Here is a 20,853-nt window from a genome sequence, read left to right on the forward strand (position 1 = left end):
GTTTGGATATTTGGAGTTACACACAAAAGAATCAATCATTTTATTTGTATGCCATCTTGCCAAAGTTAAAACCATCTTCAAGGCAGCTTCTAGCATTAAAAAATTACATAGCTACAAGCAGTGCTTTTTTTCTGGGGGGACACAGGGGTATGCATATGCCTAAACATTTTGTGAATTTTTGTACTTTTATCCATTTACTGTATTTATTTTTCCCAATTTGAACTATAAAATGGTGATTTTCTTGAGTCAAAATGAGAGCACCTCTAAACATTATTTTTTTAGAAAGAAAGCACTGGCTACAAGCATAACAACAGGAGTCATAAATAATAAACAAAACATAAAATGTACACAGCCACACTGAACAATTTACACATAAATCTTAAGATCCAAAGTGAAGCTACAAAACATTGACATAGGCAACAACTGCTCACCTCCAACAAAAACTGCTGAACAATACCCCAGCCCAAGATTCTGTTCAGCTGCTTCTGCTTTTGTAGCTGGAGTCAGCCAGAACCCCACCCTCCCAAGCCAGGTGGAAAAAGGCCTGCAAGGCAGGGAGCAGGTATTCCAGGACTCATAATCAAGTTGGTCGCCTATAATAACAATACTTTTAACTGTGGAATCATGCACTGCTGAAATTCAGGCAAGCTTACTTGTATTTATTGATGTGATTTGATCACTGATGCTTTGAATATTGCATTATCATCATCACAACAACAGTATTCCTGCTTACAGGTATGAAGCTAATGAATTTAAATTAGGAGCTTTTGTTGTTTAGTCGATTAGTCGTGTCTGACTCTTCGTGACCCCATGGACCAGAGCACGCCAGACACTCCTGTCTTCCGTTGCCTCCCGGAGTTTTGTCAAATTCATGCTGGTCACTTCTATAACACTGTCCAACCATCTTGTCCTCTGTCGTCCCCTTCTCCTTGTGCCCTCAATCTTATCCAACATCAGTTTTTTCCACAGAGTCTTCTCTTCTCATGAGGTGGCCAAAAATTAGGAGCTACACATACATAACTAAACTTAGGATTATAACTTTGAGAGGGAATCCTGCCCACTGCCCATGAAAAGCACCAAGTAGAGAAGAAGAAGAGTTTGGATTTGATATCCCGCCTTTCACTCCCCTTCAGGAGTCTCAAAGCGGCTAACATTCTCCTTTCCCTTCCTCCCCCACAACAAATACTCTGTGAGGTAAGTGGGGCTGAGAGACTTCAAAGAAGTGTGACTAGCCCAAGGTCACCCAGCAGCTGCATGTGGAGGAGCGGAGACTAGAACCCGGTTCCCAAGATTACAAGACTACCGCTCTTAACCACTACACCACACTGGCTCTCAGAGCAGTTTCAATGAAGGCTAGGATGGCCTCTCTCTGTTGCCTTCTATGCCTCCTGTGTACGAGACCCACTGCTGCTCTCATCCAATTCTTAACATGAGGCAATCAAAAATCCACTGTGGTAGGGGATGCCAGGAAACAGCAAAATGAATTAATGGTTCAAGGAGGACAGGAAAACACACAATGCTACATAACCAGTGGGGCACTGCTCCCCATACCTGGTAGAATGAGCAGAACTGCAGATCTATTTGCTTAACAAAGCACCCTGTTTCTCTCTTTCACCACAATGTACCACACAATTCAACAATCTCAGTGCTTACTTCTACCAATTTAAGTGATAGCACACACTAAGGACTCAACTTTGCATGGGAAAAGGTGACAGGTAATGAAAGCACAGGATTAAGAGTGTGAGAATACTTTGGGGGGGGGGAAACAGCTGAGTCAGTTTGCCTTTGAAGCTCTTTCTACTGCGAGCATTTGGAACAGCAACTCTTTGAAGCTATCTCAGCTGTCAGCATCTATCTTGGCTCAAGACTACACAGTGTGTATTTCTTGCACAGATTTGCAAGGAAGTTGTGCTTGACTGTCATTTTCTTGTTGCAGTCATCTTAAATCAGCTGTGCTATCTTCAGATTGCTAATTACAATATTTACACTTCACTTTTCTGGGGCATTAATATCCTGGATAGCTAACAAAACACCTAGACTTCCAAGAACTAAATGAAATAAACAACATTTACAATGGCTTTACAGGTTCTCAATAATGAAATTTAATTTAATTTTTTAAAATTTATATCCTGCCTTTCTTCTACAGAAACTGAAGAAAACTTTTTAAGCATAAGCCCTTTAAATGCTTAAGAACTAGGTTACATGAGACATGGTCTCATCCAACAGCAAAACTGAGCAGGCTTACCACACGTATTCTATGTACAGTGGTAACTCGGATTAAGTACTTAATTCGTTCTGGAGGTCCATTCTTAACCTGAAACTGTTCTTAACCTGAAGCACCACTTTAGCTAATGGGGCCTCCCACTGCTGCCGCGCCGCCGGAGCACGATTTCTGTTCTCATCCTGAAGCAAAGTTCTTAACCCAAGGTACTAACCCAAGGTTAGCAGAGTCTGCAACCTGAAAAGTATGTAAACTGAAGAATATGTAACCAGAGGTACCACTGTAATTCCCTATATTTCTTTCTGAACCTATCTTGCTTGTGCAGTGTTGCCTATCTCTCCCACTTCCTCCCCTACCTGCAACCCAATTCTGAAAAAATACCTGAAGTGTGCATCCAAGTTCATGACCAGGTAGAAGATCTATTTAAATCACTCTGAGGTATCCCTACAAACCATAGCAGCCAACGCCTAGGGGGCGTGAGGGCTTTGCCCCCCCCCAATAAAATATTTGAGGGGCTGGGCCCCCGCAAAGTTGATAGGCATTCCCATTCAAATGGTGCGTGTGCACTGCGTCATGTGATCAAGTATGTGGGGCAGGGCTTACCTGGGAACCCCACAATATTTTATTCAAGTTGGCCCCCCTGCTACAAACTATTCTGATCACCTCTTTGCTGCTCAGCCAGCAGCAAAAAATCTGCTTCTAAGAGGCTAGGGAATGCCAAGAGTCCTTATGGTGACAGATATCGACCCATACCAACTTCTAGCAAGCCACAGGCAAAACATGAGTTTCTCTGGAATGGCATGCTAAACCCATCAGTGAAACGCAGATTTAAGACAGCACAATAGCTCTGAGCACAGGAGCCTATTCGGGGATCAAAAGTCTTGGAAGTACAATGATCTACAGGAGACAACGAAACATTTACACATTGCAAGGCTCTTCCATATGTGCTCTGAACACAACCAAGCAATTACTCATGAAAACACAACCCTGAACACAGATTGCACACCGCTTAAAATCAAAACTTGCAGCGCCCAAAATAAGCACCAGTCTTGGCTGTATTATGTGGAACACACATTCCAACCAGTACATTGGAAGGAAATGATTAAAGCTCAACAACCTGCATTACAACTGAACTCAGAAATGTTTTTTAAAAAGAGGAGAAAGAGGGGGAAAGCAGATTTCAAACAGGGGCATTAGAACAGCAAATCACTATATTTCAATCTTTTTCCTAAGTGGTTAAAGAACTATGCAGCAACTCCAAAACCCTTTTTATATGCACACCTGGGAAGAATTCTGAATCCTGTTACTTTCCTCAGCATTACCCTGATGTGGTTTCGACCAGATGTTTAAATGTTACAACATGTACATTTTCTTCTCTTCTTCTAAGGCAAAAGGAAAATAAGAGGAATATTTGACTTCACTCCACAAGAGACCTATTTAATAGTTTGGTGGTTATGTAAGTAAAGGTAGCTTGGCTAAGTCAATGTTGACGACATACAGAATGACATGATCCTAATGAGTTGGAAAATATTGGCTCTCCTGAGATTTAACCAGATGCTACTGCGCTGAGAAAGCTACTGTATTATTGAATTTCATTTTTATGAGGTAAAATTTATTATTCAACCATTAAGGTATCCCACATGAAGTCTTGCATAAAATAGTTTTGCAGTTACTTTCTGGAAAGTAGATTTTATTTTAACTTTAATACATCATTTACATGAAGGATGCAAATGCCTATTTGATCACCTTAAGCAGAGAAATTTAAGGTCTGCAAGCAATTTTCCTAAAAATACCAGATTAATGGAACTGGACTGTCAACAAAATTATGAACTACCTGAGCAGTACAAGGCGAGTGCAGCAGCAATTCCAGTTTCCTGAGAAAACCAAAGCATGTACAACTGCATCTATGCTTTTCTAGCATTCTAGCAGGCCTATTGCCAGACATTTTAGGTGCACTAAATATAACCATTTAATGAGAACTCTAAAACAGGAGATGATAGCTTTTATTAATGTAGTTATTCAGGTTAAAACAAATAATATTAAACATAGATCTTCACTTCAGACATCTTTATCTAGTACCTTTCTAGTACAGATTGTTCTAGGATACATATAAAAAGTAAAGTAGGTTTGTGATAAACAGAAATTTGAAAACATAATGCATAATGCATACTGAAAGGTCTTGAATTGCCACTGGTAATCTTTCGCTGGTAAACTCATTCTGTTGTGCAATGTATGCAGCAAGTATTTTTTTGCTAAGCTTTCTTCCCAGTTATACAAATAAAATTATGCTACTAATATAATTATTACAGGCAAACCAAAATATAGTGTCTTGCCTAAAGTCACCTAAGAAGTTCAGGGCTGAAACAAAAGCTTGACCACTTCACACTCTACTAATTCAATATACTTTAATAACTTTCCCGGGATAAATTGATTTTTACTTAGGCAAAAAAATAAATTTCCATTTTCTACCCAAACGTATTTTAACAATAACAGTTGATTATGAAACATAAATGTTCATGAGCAGTTCTTGTAACTCTGGCAATATATTTATATCCCATTGTATTTATTTATTTCTGAAACGTATGTCCTTCAACAGCCAATCAGCATTTCCTGGGCAAAAATCATTCATGGATTTTGAATGGTCCTTAGAAAGAGTATTAAAGAGAATTCAACTACTTTTAATTTTTCTTTAGAATAAATTGGTTGGGGGAAAACTGAATGAGAGCCAATAAACTGAAACTTAATCCAGACAAGACTAAGGCACTGTTTAGAGTGGTTTCCTAGACCAGATGGGTGGGAAGTATCCTGTTCTTGATGGAGTTACACTCCCTCTGAAGGAGAAGGTAACTAGGCTGGGAATACTTACGGCTCCACCAGCGTCACTTGAGGCTCAAGTGGCCTCTCGGGCACACTAGCCTCGGCTGGTGGCCCAGTTACGCTCCTCCTATCTGGAGAGGGCTAGCCTAACTTTAAACAAATAAGACCATCCCCACGAGCATCCCACCATTCTGAAGGAACTTTCTTTTTAGCATTCTATTCCATTCACAACACAACAATCGCCCTATAGCATTATGCCTGAACATGGAAAAGCAACACAAATAGGGGACATGGGAGTCTGCAGGGGGAGTAGTTTACCCTGCACACACAGAGAGGGGGGGGGAGAAGGGAGAGGGAGGGGGGAGAGAGAGAATGAGAGATGTCCCTTTTGTGTGCCTGTTTCCAGCGCCTGTTTCCAGCGCGTGCCTGAGCTCCTTGACAACATTGTGCTAATTTTTCAGAGGGAGGTGGTCAGCTTTGCTGAGGGAAGGAGGGAGTCTAAGTCTAGGACCCACCATTCCTTTCCTCAGAGGCTATCCCCTCAGAGTTGCCATTTCCCCCCTTTTTGTACTACACCCTGCACTACATAAGGACAAAAAGGCAGTGGGGGCGGTTTATCTGCTCATGAGAGGAGTAACAAAGAGCTACCTTCTGTTACATGCTGTTCTTACCTCTGTGTCTCAAGATTGAAAGGAAAAATGTACTGTTTTCTCAAGCGAATAAGGAGCGAGATGACCCATTCGTTTCCGCACAAAGCTGCAATGGAGTTTAAGAGGGTTGCCAAGCTTCCACCGAAGGAGAGACACCAGCTTTCTGGCAACATCCTGCCTGTCCTGGATGGGAAACTTCCCTGAGCTTCTCATGACACTTAAATCCAGCAGCCATTTTAAGCACCCACCACAAGGTGCTGCAGCCTACACTCCACTAAGAAAGATACTAACCCTCAATTCACTAACAGAACAGTACTGCTTACCCATTTCCCATCAAATTTGCTAGGCCTCAGTACTGCAGTTAGGCACTTTCCCCACAGATGAGGGGAAGGGGGAGCAACTGCTTCAAAAGAGAAAACGCTAATAGGAGCAATGCTTCTCCCATATGCCTGCTCTGAGACACTGAAAGGGAAAAAACAGACTGGAGCAACCACAATGCTGTTGGTAAAATTCTTGAGGTTAAAAAGGGTGAGAAAATAGGAGATATTCCCAGGAGTATTATTTTGGGGGGTCTTAATTGCAGCACCTTTACTGCTTCTCTTGGCATCTGTGAGCTCTAGTTGCTGCTGCTGGGTGCCACTTTAAGGCTTCTGGAAGCCGCTGGGCCAGAATTGGCATGCCAACTCTCCTTCCTCAACCACAGGGAATCTTGGAGCACGCTTGTGGGAGCGTGGCAGCTGGGTGGGTCACACCACAGCCATGGATCTTGGGTGGTCCCTTCATCTCCCTCCCCCAAAGGAGGGAGGTGCCGTGATGCTGCTCTATTGCTCAGCCCTGACTGCTATGTACTGAAGTTCTCACCCTGGGCTAGCAGGGGGATACTGTAGATAGTTATGCAAATAAGGGATCGAAAGTGACATTCAGTGATTGGATAGTTTTAGAAAATTGTTACAGTTACATTGTACTGGAGCTCTATATACGCAGGCTGACTGAACCCTTCAGGTCAGTTCTGTTCTGGTCTGTGAATAAACAAGAGCTGTTTGAAGAATCGCTGTGTCGTCTGATATGTTCACCCACAACTTAACACTTACTCCCAAGCAGGTGGAAAGCAGAGAGGAAAAAATAAACCTCTGAAGTAAACTGCTTTGAAACCTATTTTGGCATTAAACAGTATATAAATTAATAAAGAACAGTAATTATGCACAGCCCCCCCCCCAATGGTTCTAACTAGCCTCTTTGATTCAGCACAATGGGTGTATTTCTGCTCTGCACACAAGTGCGCAAAACCAAGCCAGGTAAGCCACGGGGCAGAAGGTAATCTCTCCTGATGAATGCTGTTTTCTTCTCACGCTTTTAAAGTGTACTCCCCACTTATGTGGAGGTTACATTCTGCATCCCGTGTGCATAAGTGAAATCACATAAAGTGGGCAGCACCCTCTAAAAAGCCTGAAAATGCATATTTTCCCCTGCTCTCCAGCTCTCTCTCCAATCCAGACTAAAATATCTAGAGTTGAAGCTCTAAAGTCAGCTGAGGATGTGCAGGAATGCTGCTGCTGCTGCTGCTGTGCTAACTTGCGTGTCAGCTGTTAGGCAGGGAGGCTGAGCAGCCTAAATAAAGTTCTGGTGCTCCTGAGGTCTATCTGGGGCTTCCTATGCCCTCACTAGGGTCCCCTTTGGGCTCTGCAGAGGTTCTCCCCGTAAGCCACAAGGGGTCTCCAGCTCCCGCCATTTCCTGATATGATTCTATTCCTGGTGCCATGCGTATACACGATCACACGTAAGTGGGGGGGGGGTGCCTGTATTTATTTATTTACTCATTCATTCAATTTAATACCTGCCCCAACCACCATTCACAACCCAGAAAAGTCCAAGGTAGAGTGGGTGCAATGGCGCATGCAGTGAAAGAAACAGAGTATCTTCCATATTTTTCTTTACACTAAAAGTTGTTTTGCATTTTCCCCAGGCATAACAACAGAGCAAGATAGAAACACATTTATAAGACAGAAATAAACATTCACTACAGCATATAAAGCTGTTACAGAAGCCTATCTTCATACTTTAAAGACAAAACATCCTACCCTCCCTCCAAACATTGCAACCTCTAAACATTTACAATTCTGCAACCAATATAATACAGTAAAATATATACTCTGTCCTGGTTCAAGTCACTCCTGGTTGAAACACACTGAACCAAGATCTATACGTTTTATTCCAAAGGTTTACATGTAAATTTCCTTAGGTTACTATATTATGACAGATCCAAAATGAAGAAAAGCAATTTTAAAAGCATGTAGAAGCTTTTGCAAAATCTATAAGCAGAAAGTTTCGTTGATACTACATTCAAACTGATTTTCCAACTAAAATGTATTTAAATGCTAGATTCTAAAGATAAAGTTCAATATATGAAAACTAAAAGCAATACTGTAGTGGGGCAGAGATATCAGTTAAGTATACTGGTAAGAAAAAAAAATAGTATTTACCTGATGGTTGAAAGACTTCATTCACTAAAGCTTCATTCACAACTGGTGAACTAACATTTCCAGTATAAGCCCAACTCTGCCAAATAGCTTGCATTAGGAAGGTCTGGGCTCTTGTTGCTTGAATTGTCAGACTTGGAAGCTCAAATATACATTCTTTAACTGCAACATGAGAACGCTTGGACCTAGAAAATACAACAGAAACAAAAATATGATTAAATCTGTATACAGGCTTATTGGCAGAAATGCCAAATGGCAAATCCCTAGAAGAGGCAACACTGGAAAAGCTCACTGAAAACGTGGCTAGTTCATGTTCATTTTATGTGAACTTAAAAAAATTAGTGGTTTACAACAAACATAAGGCAATAGTACAATTATTTTGCTAAAGATTATACACTGAATGTGAACATGTTCCAAAAATGAATCTCTGAACCTCACATTCTCGCAAAACCTATAGCTAGTTTGTATTTGAATTCCACAGAACTTCCATGTTTATAACCAGTCTACAATATTCACAGGGATGCGGGTGGCGCTGTGGTCTAAACCACAGAGCCTAGGGCTTGCCGATCAGAAACATGGAGGGACGCGGGTGGCGCTGTGGGTTAAACCACTGAGCCTAGGACTTGCCGATCAGAAGGTCAGCGGTTTGAATCCCCACAACGGGGTGAGCTCCCATTGCTTGGTCCCAGCTCCTGCCAACCTAGCAATTCAAAAGCACATCAAAGTGCAAGTAGATAAATAGGTACCGCTCTGGCGGGAAGGTAAACGGCGTTTCCGTGCGCTGCTCTGGTTCGCCAGAAGCAGTTTAGTCATGCTGGCCACATGACCCGGAAGCTGTACACCGGCTCCCTTGGCCAGTAAAGCGAGATGAGCACCGCAACCCAGAGTCGTCCACAACTGGACCTAACGGTCAGGGGTCCCTTTACCTTTTTACAATATTCACCTCTTCCCCTGATGTAGACAAGGGGAACAGCATATAACAACTTAGACACTTCTTCAACAATTCAAAAGTTCTACACATACTAAGACAATAACACGTACTAAGGCAGAAGGACGTCAACTTGTACAAGGGTTCACACTACAAGCAACATGGAGCTGTTGCCAAAAAGCATAAACCTAAGTCATAGAATCATAGAATCATAGAGTTGGAAGAGACCACAAGGGCCATCGAGTCCAACCCCCTGCCAAGCAGGAAACACCATCAGAGCACTCCTGACATATGGTTGTCAAGCCTCTGCTTAAAGACCTCCAAAGAAGGAGACTCCACCACACTCCTTGGCAGCAAATTCCACTGTCGAACAGCTCTTACTGTCAGGAAGTTCTTCCTAATGTTTAGGTGGAATCTTCTTTCTTGTAGTTTGGATCCATTGCTCCATGTCCGCTTCTCTGGAGCAGCAGAAAACAACCTTTCTCCCTCCTCTATGTGACATCAAGTCAAGTTCTCCCTCTCTGTAACACATATTAAACTTACTGTGTTCTCATTTTGTGCCTTCTCTGGCCCCAACAGCCACTGATATAGATTGTTCACTGAGAGAGACAGGAATAAATTCTGGTTGAGAACTCTGTAAAGTGATGTTAAAGCCAGGTATCCCCACTGAGATCTAACAGGGAACTCTGTTCTAAACAAACTAAGATCATGGAGTTGAAGCCAGCTTGCAATGGGAGGATGAGAGAACTGAGGCAAGAGAATGTGGGTCCAACTTGGTGTTTATTCCCGGTTTGCTAAACCATGGGGTGGTTACATCCGAACTGGCCCAATGAGAAGTATTAAGTGTTATGATACATTATGGAGAGAGAGAAGGGAAAGGTACAGCTCAACAGAGGGCTGCCCTTTCCTCCAGCGTGTTTGTATTTATCAAAATGTGTACTTCTACCTCTAGTTCATCAGAAGTTCTCAGAAAATTGGCCCCAAGATGCCAATTTGCATGGACTAAAACCTAGCCACCATGTTATTAGTTGCTTCGGGGCCTGTCTGCAAAAAGCTTGTTTTAAGGTAAGTTAGTGAGGATTTTAGAAGGCCCATGCCAAAGTCATGAAACAGAGAGCTGATTGCTAAGAGGCTGAACTCCAAATCAGGAAGTCCTAGAATGAATCTTGCATCTGCCATGAACTCCCTAGGTGGCCAGTCTCTTTTAACTTGTCAGTAATAATACTGACTTGCCTTACGACGTTTTGCAAGGATTCCTATACAAAGAGATAAAGTATGTGAAGTGCTTTGAATACTTGAAAGTCATACAAATGCTATTTATTTATCAATTATTACTTCTGGAACAAGCAGATCTTGGTATAAACTGATCGCAGAAGTGTGGCTTCGTCGCTATAGAGCTTTCGGCAAATGTTAAAGACGCAGCCCTTACCGTGCACTTTGACACCTGACACGTGTTTTCAGGTTCCACCTTATTCCTGTGATTCTGTTCTGTTTGGACTGTTTAAATTTTTATATTGTTGTAACTTGCCCTGGCAGCTGCTGCTGAAGGGCAGATTTTTGTTGTTGTTATTAAGAATCTATACCGTATCTGTTTGAATTATGGTGCTGAAGGAGACTCTTGAGAGTCCCATGGACTGCAAGAAGATCAAACGTATCCATTCTTAAGGAAATCAGCCCTGAGTGCTCACTGGAAGGACAGATCGTGAAGCTGAGGCTCCAATACTTTGGCCACCTCATGAGAAGAGAAGACTCCCTGGAAAAGACCCTGATGTTGGGAAAGATGGAGGGCACAAGGAGAAGGGGACGACAGAGGATGAGATGGTTGGATAGTGTTCTCGAGGCTACCAGCATGAGTTTGACTAAACTGCAGGAGGCAGTGGAAGACAGAAGTGCCTGGCGTGCTCTGGTCCATGGGGTCACGAAGAGTCGGACATGACTAAACAACAACAACAATACCATATCTGAAGTGTAACAACTTGAGATTCCTAATCTCAGGGTTGTCAGTTCGAGCTCCACGTTGGGCAAAAGATTCCTGCAAGGCAGGATTCCTTCCAACTCTACAATTATTTGATTCTAATCTATTATTCTAATTCAAATATTTTACGTAGTTGTGTTTTATTGGACCAAATTGCTCTTCTGAATATTGAATACTACATGTAATTTGTGAGCAGACCACATAGTGGGAATGTAAAGTGTCATGAACTAAGCATGGACGTAAGCATTGACAGAGAATCTCCAAATTCCAAGGAAGCATTTTCATGAAAATAAACGCATGTGGGTTTTAACATCAGTAGCAATAACAACTATTCATAATGCAGAATCTTTGAGTAACTTTATTTTAGAACAAGCCTGTGGTTTGATGTGAAATACAGCTACTGTACTGAACTACAGTGACGTTTAAACTTACAGCTTTCACATAAAAAGTTCCCTGATGGCTAGTAACACTGTATTAAATAAAAAAAATTAACAATATGCAAATTTTAAAACTTACTGCATTTTTAATACTGCCTTTGGGAGAAAGATACTGATTTTCAGTGAATGGGGAGAACTTAAAGAAAATATTACACACTCAAAAGCAGGACACACAAAAAAAAATCAGTACATTCTACTGTACCATATGTGCAGCAAATGTTTCTGAGAGGATTTTTTTTTTAGCTTCAACTGCCTTTAGATGAAAAGCTATTTTATAATTTTATTATAACTGTTTTGAAATATAAAGTTTTGAAAACATTTTCCTGTAGTCAGAGTAAAACGCAAATGAATGTAAGAATGATCATCATCATGTCAAACAGATCTCTCGTCTTTTTATCTTTAGTTTTGGTAATGTTTTGCGATGAATTTGTTGTAACACCAAATTGTTTTAAAAGGTATTTCCATTTATTGTCTATAAAGCATCTGTTTCACAACTTCTGTCCTTAAAAATGGACCTTCAACATATGCCTATTTAGCAGAACAGATTAAAAAACTATCAATCCAATTATTATTCTTTAGGGTGAAATAAACCTTAGTAGAGCTAAGGGAATCTGCCACTCATTAAAGCTGAAGTTGGAACATTTCCAGTATAAATTTAAGGAAAGAAGAACACGCAATGTTTGCCATGCTTTGGCATGGAATTTCTTTTTTAAAAAGATTCTGTCCTAAGTGAATTACTTTAAAATTCACTTGTTTTTCTCTCTAACTTGCTTACCCTGATGCAAGTTGCCTTAAAGAGTTTAGATAAATCTGACATATTGCTAAAGCAATTCTAATCCCTGTTCTTGAATGTGAAAATGAATTGACCCTCTATGTGAAGGGACTAATGTAACCAATCCATGCAAGTCCACAGGCTCGCTGTGAAATATTAGCAATGTGTACCTTTAGAAACAGCAACCCATTCCTTTAAAATCAACACCTCATAGTGATTGAATGAACATAGCAGCGAACAGCTGGCTCCAAAAGTTTATACAGAGTCCCTAAATGTAAGACTGGAACCTGCCAAGTATTTCCAAAAATTAATTTTTTTTATTACTCATATCCTGTACAGTAAAATAAGATTAGTTCATTTTTTCCAACACAAGACCAGTAACCTGCTACCAGAACCTAGTGATGACTTGGGGCCAGGGTGTGTGTGTGTGTTGCTTTTTTTTTAAAAAAATGGATACATTTCAGTTGGCACTTACACAATTGATTAAAAAATTTTTTTAACGTGCTTAGCTCTTTGGAAAAAGAAATATTTGCAAGTATACTGATAGTGGTATTGATCATTTAGTTAAAACACCAACTTCATTTAACCAGTCAGTTACACATGTCAGCAGCCAAATAATGTGCATTACAGTCACAAGGCCGTTTGTTTTTCCTTGCCATCTTTGAAATAATATTAATTTAAATTTAATAATGGTATTGGTGGTGATGATAAAGAGAGATATGCAGGTCTGCCATTTTTTACTTTTACCCAAGCACATATGGATAGACCAACACTTTGGAATATGAATGTCACACTTAACTTTGTAAATCCAACCACAATTTCCCTTACCACTTTCAAACATCAGGTGCCTTACAGTTTTCAAGGATCACTAGTGAACAGGTTCTTTTGTTACAAGAAGAAACATGCTCATGATTTTGTAACATAGAAATTATGGACAGAACACCATGTCCTTAAATTAAATATACATGTATATATGCACTTTTTATCTACTTTCCATATTAATCTGTTCATTCCGGGTAACAAATTGGTATTAAAGACTGATCCATGTATACGATGCACTTTTTCTATTCCAATTAAGGAGATGGATTGATTGATTATTGGCTGATGTAAGATCCAACTATTAAATACCAATGCCAATTAATAAAATTATAACATTGTATCGTTATTAGTAGTACTCCAGTGTTGTAAGAGAGAGGGTGCAGTGCTCCCTAGACGAAATATTTGTTCGCAAGAATACTTACTGAATGGTGTCAACTAGGTGTGGTGGGAACAGTTCAATTCATTTAAACAAAGAACTTCCCCAACCATTCAGAACAGCCTTCACCAGCTGGTGCCCTCTGCATGTTTTGGATTACAACTTGCATTAGTCCTAGACTGTGCTGGCTAGGGCTGATGGGAACTGTAGTACAAAATATGTGGAGGCCCTCAGTTTAGCAAAGGCTAATATAGAAAGAGCAGGAAGAGATCAAATTTTAACAGCAGAAGGCATGTGTAAAAGAGGGGTGCATAGTGCCAATTTCATTCCACAGCAAATATCCCAAATGGTTTAGGCCCAGTCTTTTAGTGGCTCAGCCTGGCTGAGGATAAAAGCATTCAGGCAGAGATGCTCTAGGGAGGCAAACACTTAAGGTGGGGAAAAGATGCTGAACACTTCCCAACATATTTCTCTTGTTGTTAAAGGCAGGCACAACACCATTTCTAATGCTGTTTCATGAGGAACTAATATGGTTTGGCTTTTAGAGGAGCTTCATGGGTAAGTTAACTAAAATACATGTCCACAATTGAAAATCCACATGGATATTTCATGAAAGGGGCTATTGCTTCTGGCTCACAAATCTATTATATATTACAGTTCTCCCAAGACAATGGTGTAGAAAGTGGAGTCCCTCAAGGATCAGTATTGCAACCTGTGCTTTTTAACTTGTTTATTAATGATCTAGAGTTAGGGCTGAGAAGTAAGAAGCTTGCCTATGATACCAAATTGTTTGGCATAGTTAAAACAAAAATAGATTGTGAAGAGCTCTGAAAGGATCTCTCAAAATTGAGTGAATGGGCAGCATTTTTAATGAAATAAGAAAATGGCAAAAGCAGTTCAAAGAAAGGAAATGTAATATGATACACACTGGGGCAAAACTATATAAATTTCACATATACCCCCATGGGGTCTGAAGCTAATGGTATCTGACCTGGAACAAGACCTTGGGATTGTAATGTATAGCTTGATTAAGATGTCTACCCAGTATGTGGCAGCTGTGAAAAAGGTAAATTCAATGCTAGGGATCATTCAGAAAACGACTGAAAACATTATGATAATGCTGCTATAGAAATCTATGGTGCAACTGTACATGAAATTTTGTGCATGGTTCTGGTTGCCTCACCTGAAAAAGAGATATTATAAAGCTGGAAAAGGTTCAGAAAAGGGCAACCAAAATAATAAAGGGGATGTAGCAACTCCCCTATTAGGAAAGGCTGCAAAGTTTGGTTGCTTTTTGGTTTAAAAGAGGAAAATACATGATGAAGGTGTAAAATTATACATGAAGCAGAGAAGGTAAATACGGAATTTTTATCCCTCTCTCACAGTAGTAAAGCTCAGGGGCATTCAGTGAAGCTGCATGTTGGAAGATTCAGGAGAGACAATAGAAAATACTTCTTCACACAGTATAAAATTAAGCTATGAAATTCAATCCCAAAAGAGGCAGTGATGGCCACCAACTTGAAGGGCTTTAAAAGAGGATTAGACAAGATCAGCAAAAACATCAGTGAGGCACATTTCTAACTAAATATATTTAGGATAAGGAAGCAACTCAAACTAAAAAAGGGAATGCAGTAGAATATGCTATCATTCAACCAATTAGTTTTATGAAAAACTGTGTGCCACTATGAATATACTGATTTATATTATACTACCACTATGAAATAAAAACGGTTTTAGGAATCTGGTGTGAGAGCAGCTTCACGTTTAACATGGGGAGACATCTCAGGGAGACCAAAAAACATTTTTCCAACTGTGTAAACATAAAAGGTTAAAAGGTAAATGACTCCTGGATGGATAAGTCCAGTCAATGGCGACTATAGGGTGAGGCACTCATCTCGCTTCAGGCCAAGGGAGCTGGCATTTGTCCACATACAGCTTTCTGGGTCATGTGGTCAGCATGACTAAACCACTTCTGGCACAACAGAACACCATGATGGAAACCAGAGCACATGGAAATGCCATTTACCTTTCTGCCACAGTGGTACCTATTTATCTACTCGCACTGGCATGCTTTCAAACGGCTAGGTTGGCAGGAGCTGGGACAGATCAACAGGAGCTCAACCCGTCACATGGATTCGAACTGCTGACCTTCCAACTGTGTACACCAGTACAAAAAATATATTTTGCAATGCCAAGCATGTTTTACCTTACAAACTAAACATTAAAAACCTAACATACGGCATAATCCTAAGAGATGATATGATCCTTTGGCTATAACAACTGGAATATTTGGTTTTGTCAAAAATATTCAAATTATCAGACCTTGACATTCAGATTCCTTATTTCAAAGAATAATACTACACAATAACAATGCACAGTAAAGCCAGAAGCTGTAGTCTCAGAGGAAAAATTACTGTAACTCTATCTGCTATGTGAGACCAGGAGAAAATGTTCAAGGCTGCACAGAAAAACAAAAACCTGGAATCTGAGGATGAGGAAGTAGTCTCTCTTTTCTGGGCTTCAGTCCAGCAACAGCAAGCAGAAGATGACTACTCACTGAGCTAAAATTTGTGAATGAACCTAAGAAACATGCACTCTTAGCTTTCCAAACGTTAAGAAAAATAACATAAGACCAACTAAATTTTAACTGATGGTCCTTACTGATTTTGGAGGATTCCATAGTTACTTTAAGTGTGTTGATATATTGTTTATCAATATTGAATTTGCAGTAGAAAATGGTGTAGAAGTATTTATAAGTGTTAAAAACGAATAAAATAATAAATATAAATTTATGGTAATTTCTTTATGGAAGGTATACTACCAAACAATTCCTCAGATCAGTGAGAGAGCCTGGAATGGAATGAAAAAATGTATTTGATTAATTATATGATACTGAATAGTAATGGAGTCTTTAATGTGACATAGGAATGAAGTAGCGTCTTGAAAGTCCAAATGCTTCTGGCCCTGGAATGTTTAATCCAGCATTCCTCAGCATGTGGAACTAAAGCTGAATAAGACTGATATGTAATAAGGTGTGGGGATCACTTCTCAACCGCAGTTGGCATCACTGCGATGAACCTAGGCTGCATCTTTTAAAAGTTTAGTCAAAAGGCGTTCTATTTTGGAAAGACCCAAGCTTCATTTCAAGAGAGCCAATGGCCTATTAAGCATCCTGGACATGTCTCTTCCCTGGGAGAATTGAGAATGTTTCCTTGGAGAAACAAAAAATAATCCAATTTTTTACTCACATGTTCCCTTGCCATTATGTATTGGTAAGTGTAATGTACCATATTTTTCCATGTATAAGACCCCCCATGTATAAGACGACTCCTATTTTTTTAGCCCAAAATTAAGAAGTAAATATTTTAAACATTCCATGTATAAAACAGCCCCCAATTTTAACCTTAAAAAATTTTGGGGGAAATATAGTCTTATACATGGAACAATACAGTATCTTGAAAATTAGTTCTCTCTGGGAAAACAATTCTCATGGTGGTACTTTACTTCTCTTAAGCAGCAGCACTCAAGTGGCTTATGGGGGAGCAACTCTCTTGCCTGCCACATACGAACTTAGTGTTTGAAAATTCAAATATATAAAATGTGGAATTAGTAAGGCAAGTGTTATCATTCTGACAATGAAGTCATATCTGTAAACATTATTTATTGTTCTGAGATATTCAGTATATCTTAGCACTGAAAGCTATAGAAGCAAGCTGTACACTTTACAGAACTATTTTTTTCTTTGCTGATTTTAAAAACAAGTTAATATTGCTCCTTTCTAATGACGCCATTTCATCCAGGCAATGAAGTATGTTATCCAAGTTTTTCAAATACAGTTTGAAAAGCGCAAATATTACAGTAATACCATATATTGGATGTATATCGCTTGGAATTATTTTTAAACAAGAAAAATGAAAGCTATTTTGCAGATTTATGTCAGAAATAAAGTTGAGATTTTCACTGCTAATTCAAAACATACTACCTAGGGGATTCCATAACAGTTCATAAAGTGTCTTTGTTTTTAAAAACTATGACCTGTTGTGTATATAGAACATATGTATCATCAGATGTGTGCACTTTAGGCAACTCTGGAATGCGAAATCTCAAAATCCAAATAAAGCAGGTGCTATAATTTTTTGGGAGGAAAAAAAGAGTGGAAGTTTAATGACATTACCAGGTTATTCTACCAGACTAGTTCCCACTCATTTCATGACTTCAATGAAGCTCTCAGTCCGCATGCTGATTTCGATTTAGTTCAAGTGCTATTTGATGTATTTCATCTGGTGTTTTATTCACTTCATACTGCACTTCATTTAACAATGTGGCTGCAGTATTCATTTGTTTCTACTTCATTATCCTCAAATTATTATATTTTGGTCTTAGTACAATTTAATGTTTGTATGTGTGTTTGTGTGCATGCACACACACATTTGATTTAATGATTTAATCCAGTTTGATCACTGCACTAGCTACAAACGTCAGGTTAAACCTTTTTTATATTAATTTCTCCCTCTGCTTAACTAATGTATCTGTTACAGCTTGGGAATGTTTTTCTCCATTGAACTGCTCTTACTAACTTTAAAATACCAGTAACCAATATGAATTAATCATTCATATACATATATTATTGATTTATAAAAACAGATTTCTATGTGGCTTTTCATGTGCATACCAAAGCAGTGTACAACATGACTAAAACACTATTATATTAAAACAATCAAAATAGAAGTAAGAAATCACTTAGCACAGTAAAGATTGGCAAAACAAGCTAGCAATCTATAAACAGCTGGGCAAACAAAGATGATACATGCACACACAGATCCATGTATGTGCAGTGATCTGAAATCCACTGGAAAGTAGTTTTAGTATTCATACACATCACAAGAAAGATAAATACTATTTTCAGCTTTGACATAATTTCAAAAACTTGAATGCATGAAGCATTTCCTTTACTAAGAAAAGTAGCTGAATGGAAAGCAATCACTTTGAATTAATTAATTGTTTCCAATGAAACAGATGAGCAAGAAAATTAAATAGGCAGTATTTGTTCAAGTGTAAACTGCTACCATTTGTTCAAGTTCAAATGTGATTATTAATCATTATACAGAAATAGTCCATTGGATATCTGACATTGTAACAGAACTTACAGCAGAATTTGTCCACAGACCTGAATGGACAAAGGTTTTACTCAATAAAACAAGAAGAACTATCCAATGAAGCAAAATATGACAAGACTCATAAAAAATATGAAGAAAATGAGGTTGCGGCCAATGAGTACATTGCAAGATTTTTGTGAGAGTTATGAAAATAGGGCAAAGTACTACTAATATCTGGATTAAAATATCATTCACAGATGCTGTGAGTAAGGAACACACACATCTCATCTCTCTAGATTACTTAAGATATTGCTGCAGCTGGCATCAGCCCTCAGGGCTAAGGGATACTCTGTTGAATGAGAAGAGACATCTTCAACACATTTTTCTTGGTGTCAACCTACAAGTTATGGTATTCATTTCAGAACAAATGAAAACAAATCTATAGCAATATCCATGCATTAGTAGCAAACATTTTGGTCTAAAATTCCAAGAAGAAAAAGAATACTTTTGGTAATGGCAGTCTAAGCAGTATGGTCAGAGACAGCAATATTTAAAACATATTAACGCAGAAAATTAATAAACAGAAATTGTATATGTGTATGTGTGCATGTATCAGTATCTAGAGAAAGGGAGAGGTGTATAATATAATGCAGAACAATACAGTAAAAATAAAAATGTACCCATGATGCACCCACACATAGAGTGCTTGTGAATATAAAGCATTTAATACTCACCAGTAGTTAGGAAGCTTAAGCATTTTGCCATAAACAGCAGTACTGAATGGAGAAACAACTGAAGCTGGTGAGTTGTAAGATCCATTAATATCCAGTGATGACAGCCCTGCCTGAAAACCAAATATCTGAAACAAACCAAAACATCAAGCTGTACAGTAACAAAAAATATCAGTACAAATTATTTTACTTTAATATAAACCAGTCAATTTTAAGCCATTTTTTTTTATCCCCAAGAAAAATGTAAGATAGAAAATCATGTTTCTATAAAAACACACACAATTTATATCACAGGAACAGTATGTCCTACTGACTTAAAACAACTGACTAAACATTAACAAATCTAAACCAATGAGTATTACAATTACATGAGATTATCATGGTGTCAGTATAACAGCACAATCCTAACAACCCACATTGATGGCTTGTGGGGGGCAGCAGTATAAACCTCTGTTGGTAGAAAGGAGTGCCATGGCAGTTTTCCACCATAGTGGAGGCACCAGGTTTGTCCTAGCAGACAGAGGGCTACTGCCAATAGTAGCTGCAAAACAGGGGGGCTTCTGCCTGGGATGATGATGATGGTCATCATCATCATCATCATCATCATCATTTTCTACACCACCCTTCATCCGAAGATCACAGGGCAGTTTGCAATATAAAAACACAAAAGTATATACCATAGTAACAAAACAAAAATAACCCCCTCCCCCAAATAGATTGCTTAATTAGCCAAAGGCCTGAGAGAAGAGGAAAGTTTTTGCATGGTGCCTAAAGTTATGTAATGAAGGCACCAGGTAAGTCTACCTGGGGAGAGGCATTCCACAAACGGAGCCACTGCGGAAAAGGCTTTTTAGTGTGTTTAGTGTTTAGTACTTCCCTCCAGACCTCTAGTGGAAGGGGCACACAAAGAAGGGCATCCTAAGGTCAGGTCTCGGATGCCAGAGCCTTTGAATTTACTTTATCCAAAGCCCTGCTGTTAACCCGAGAGGCCTGATCCTTGGGTCCTCGGTTGCACAAGCTTAGAAATGGTACGGCGAACAGTGAACAGAAAACCAGAACCACCCGTCCATCAGGACTTGGAATGTGGTGGATGATCTGCCACTCCTTCCCACTCTGCTGCTTCCCTGCCAGAATTAGGATAGCTCTGTAATAATGTTTCTGAGAAGTCTTAACAATTTTCAATGAACTAAAAAGAAGTATTGGAAATGTTTTACCTTAAGATAGCAGTGTGAGTAACAATAGTGAAGTAAGTTATCAGATGGCTGGCTAAGGCTGCTGACGGTCTGCACAAGCTGTTCAGCATACATTGGCATGGAGTGTTCCAGGGCCATTTTGTCCACCAGTATTTGGATACAAGGCAGAGGACGTAAAGGCTGAAGATTTGTAGTATTTAAGAGGCTGCTTGAACTCTTCAGGGAATATAGTAGGGGAAAAATACAAGCCAAATTAATGTAACACCCTATACATTTAAAAATATAGCCCAACATTTCCAAATCTAACTTTTTAAAAAGTTTTATTCTAAATGTTTGCACAGTCTGGTTTTTTTAAAATCAG

At 39.2% G+C, this 20,853-nt stretch overlaps 1 protein-coding gene across 9 annotated transcripts in view; it reads right to left on the bottom strand.

The window, feature by feature from the left end:
- Positions 1–20,853, bottom strand: part of VPS13B (vacuolar protein sorting 13 homolog B) — a 382,518-nt gene that overhangs the window by 270,349 nt on the left and 91,316 nt on the right. For all 9 annotated transcript variants that reach the window (XR_014513865.1, XR_014513866.1, XM_083450859.1 and 6 more), the window contains exons 15-17: positions 20,514–20,708; positions 19,303–19,427; positions 8,169–8,350 (exon numbers count right to left, since the gene is read on the bottom strand). Coding sequence is in view for 7 of the 9 variants with exons in the window: in XM_083450859.1 (XP_083306985.1) it covers positions 8,169–8,350; positions 19,303–19,427; positions 20,514–20,708 (502 nt within the window). In the remaining 2 variants the exon portion in view is untranslated. The remainder of the gene's footprint in view (positions 1–8,168; positions 8,351–19,302; positions 19,428–20,513; positions 20,709–20,853) is intronic.

Source organism: Podarcis tiliguerta (assembly GCF_965153285.1).
Source record: "Podarcis tiliguerta genome assembly, chromosome: 7".
Taxonomy (NCBI): Eukaryota; Metazoa; Chordata; class Lepidosauria; order Squamata; family Lacertidae; genus Podarcis; species Podarcis tiliguerta.